This window comes from Myotis brandtii, unplaced genomic scaffold (genome assembly GCF_000412655.1).
Source record: "Myotis brandtii unplaced genomic scaffold, ASM41265v1 scaffold2022, whole genome shotgun sequence".
NCBI lineage: Eukaryota > Metazoa > Chordata > Mammalia > Chiroptera > Vespertilionidae > Myotis > Myotis brandtii.
Window position 1 is genome coordinate 273,310 of NW_005357525.1, and position 1,180 is coordinate 274,489.

General features: G+C 59.4%; 1 protein-coding gene across 1 annotated transcript in view; it reads right to left on the reverse strand.

The window, feature by feature from the left end:
• Positions 1-362: 362 nt before the first annotated feature.
• The window catches only part of IRX6 (iroquois homeobox 6), a 5,592-nt gene continuing 4,774 nt past the window's right edge, over positions 363-1,180 (reverse strand). The window contains exon 6 of the mRNA XM_005865285.2: positions 363-768. Within this exon, the coding sequence (XP_005865347.1) occupies positions 764-768 (5 nt within the window). The 3' untranslated portion in view covers positions 363-763. The remainder of the gene's footprint in view (positions 769-1,180) is intronic.

Sequence of the window (1,180 nt, forward strand, 5' to 3'; positions counted from 1 at the left end):
TAAAACCCAAGTACGAGGGGAACACACGCAGCTTCCAGACAAAAACCCTGGCAGCTCCCACCATCCCTGACCTCGCAGCTGCAATCCCCACCTGCGGCGCCCAGGAATCAGCCCGGAGACAGCCGGGCGGGCGCAGGGAGCTGGGTACGCACGCCCAGCTGTCTACGCGAGGTACGCGAGGGCTGAGCTGCAGGCGCCCGGACCTTGGCCCAAACCTTGTCAATTTCTCACCCAGAAACTGGGGGCTGAGGTCTGCAGCCCACGCCGCCCTGTCCCTGGAACCCCTGGCCACTTTCCGTCCTCCCCCACCTCTCCAATCGCCCCGCTCACAGAGAGGCCACACAGCTTAGGTCCGGCTTGATTATTTTTAAGGACACAAGGAATTGGGGGGTAAGAGGGGGGGTAGACATAGGTGATCCTTAGGGGCCAGGTCAGCGTGGAAGTTACAAAGTGAGGGGGCGGGGGTGATGGTGGGAGGGAGCACCTCAGACCCTGAATCCAGAGGAGGGAGGCAGACTCGCCCCGCCTCCCCCAAGGTAACCTACCACTTCCTCTGGGATCTGAGGTGCCGCCCCTCTGCCCTCACTCCCAGCTCCGCGTGCAAGGAGAGCCTGCGGGAGGGTTGGTTTCTGTGTGTCTGTCCGTCTCTTACGCGCAGGGAGAGGCCCCAGTTCCTGGTGAGGTCTCCCCGCTTCTTGGAGGGAAGGTGAGCTGGGAAAGTAGGACTGGTTTCCAGGATGCTTCCGCAAATCGCGCCGGGGCGCTAACCTGCTGAGAGAGGAAAGGTTGATTAAAACCCGGCGGCCGCTGGGTGGCGATTCCTCGAATAATTGGAGGTCAGGGGTGCGTCATCCGCAGGGAATCAAAGGTCTAGAAGCAATTGGCTCGCCAGAGGTAACATTCGGACCCCTTTGTGTGTAAATTCAAATAACAATGTAACCCAATTTCCTAAGCCCGCAACGAATCCTGAGAGAAATGACTACAAAGAGCACAATCTGACAGTAATTGCTGGAGGCTGCCAATTTCTTGGGGAATGGCCTTTTGTGGGGGTGAAATTTCCTCCCGCCAGGCCTGGCCAGGGAACCAGCGGGGAGGGGGGAGAGGGAAGGAGACACGGATTGGCAGTCACACCCTGCTTAGGGGTGATCTTGGGGCTGAGTGCGCTCCAAGGACATCACCA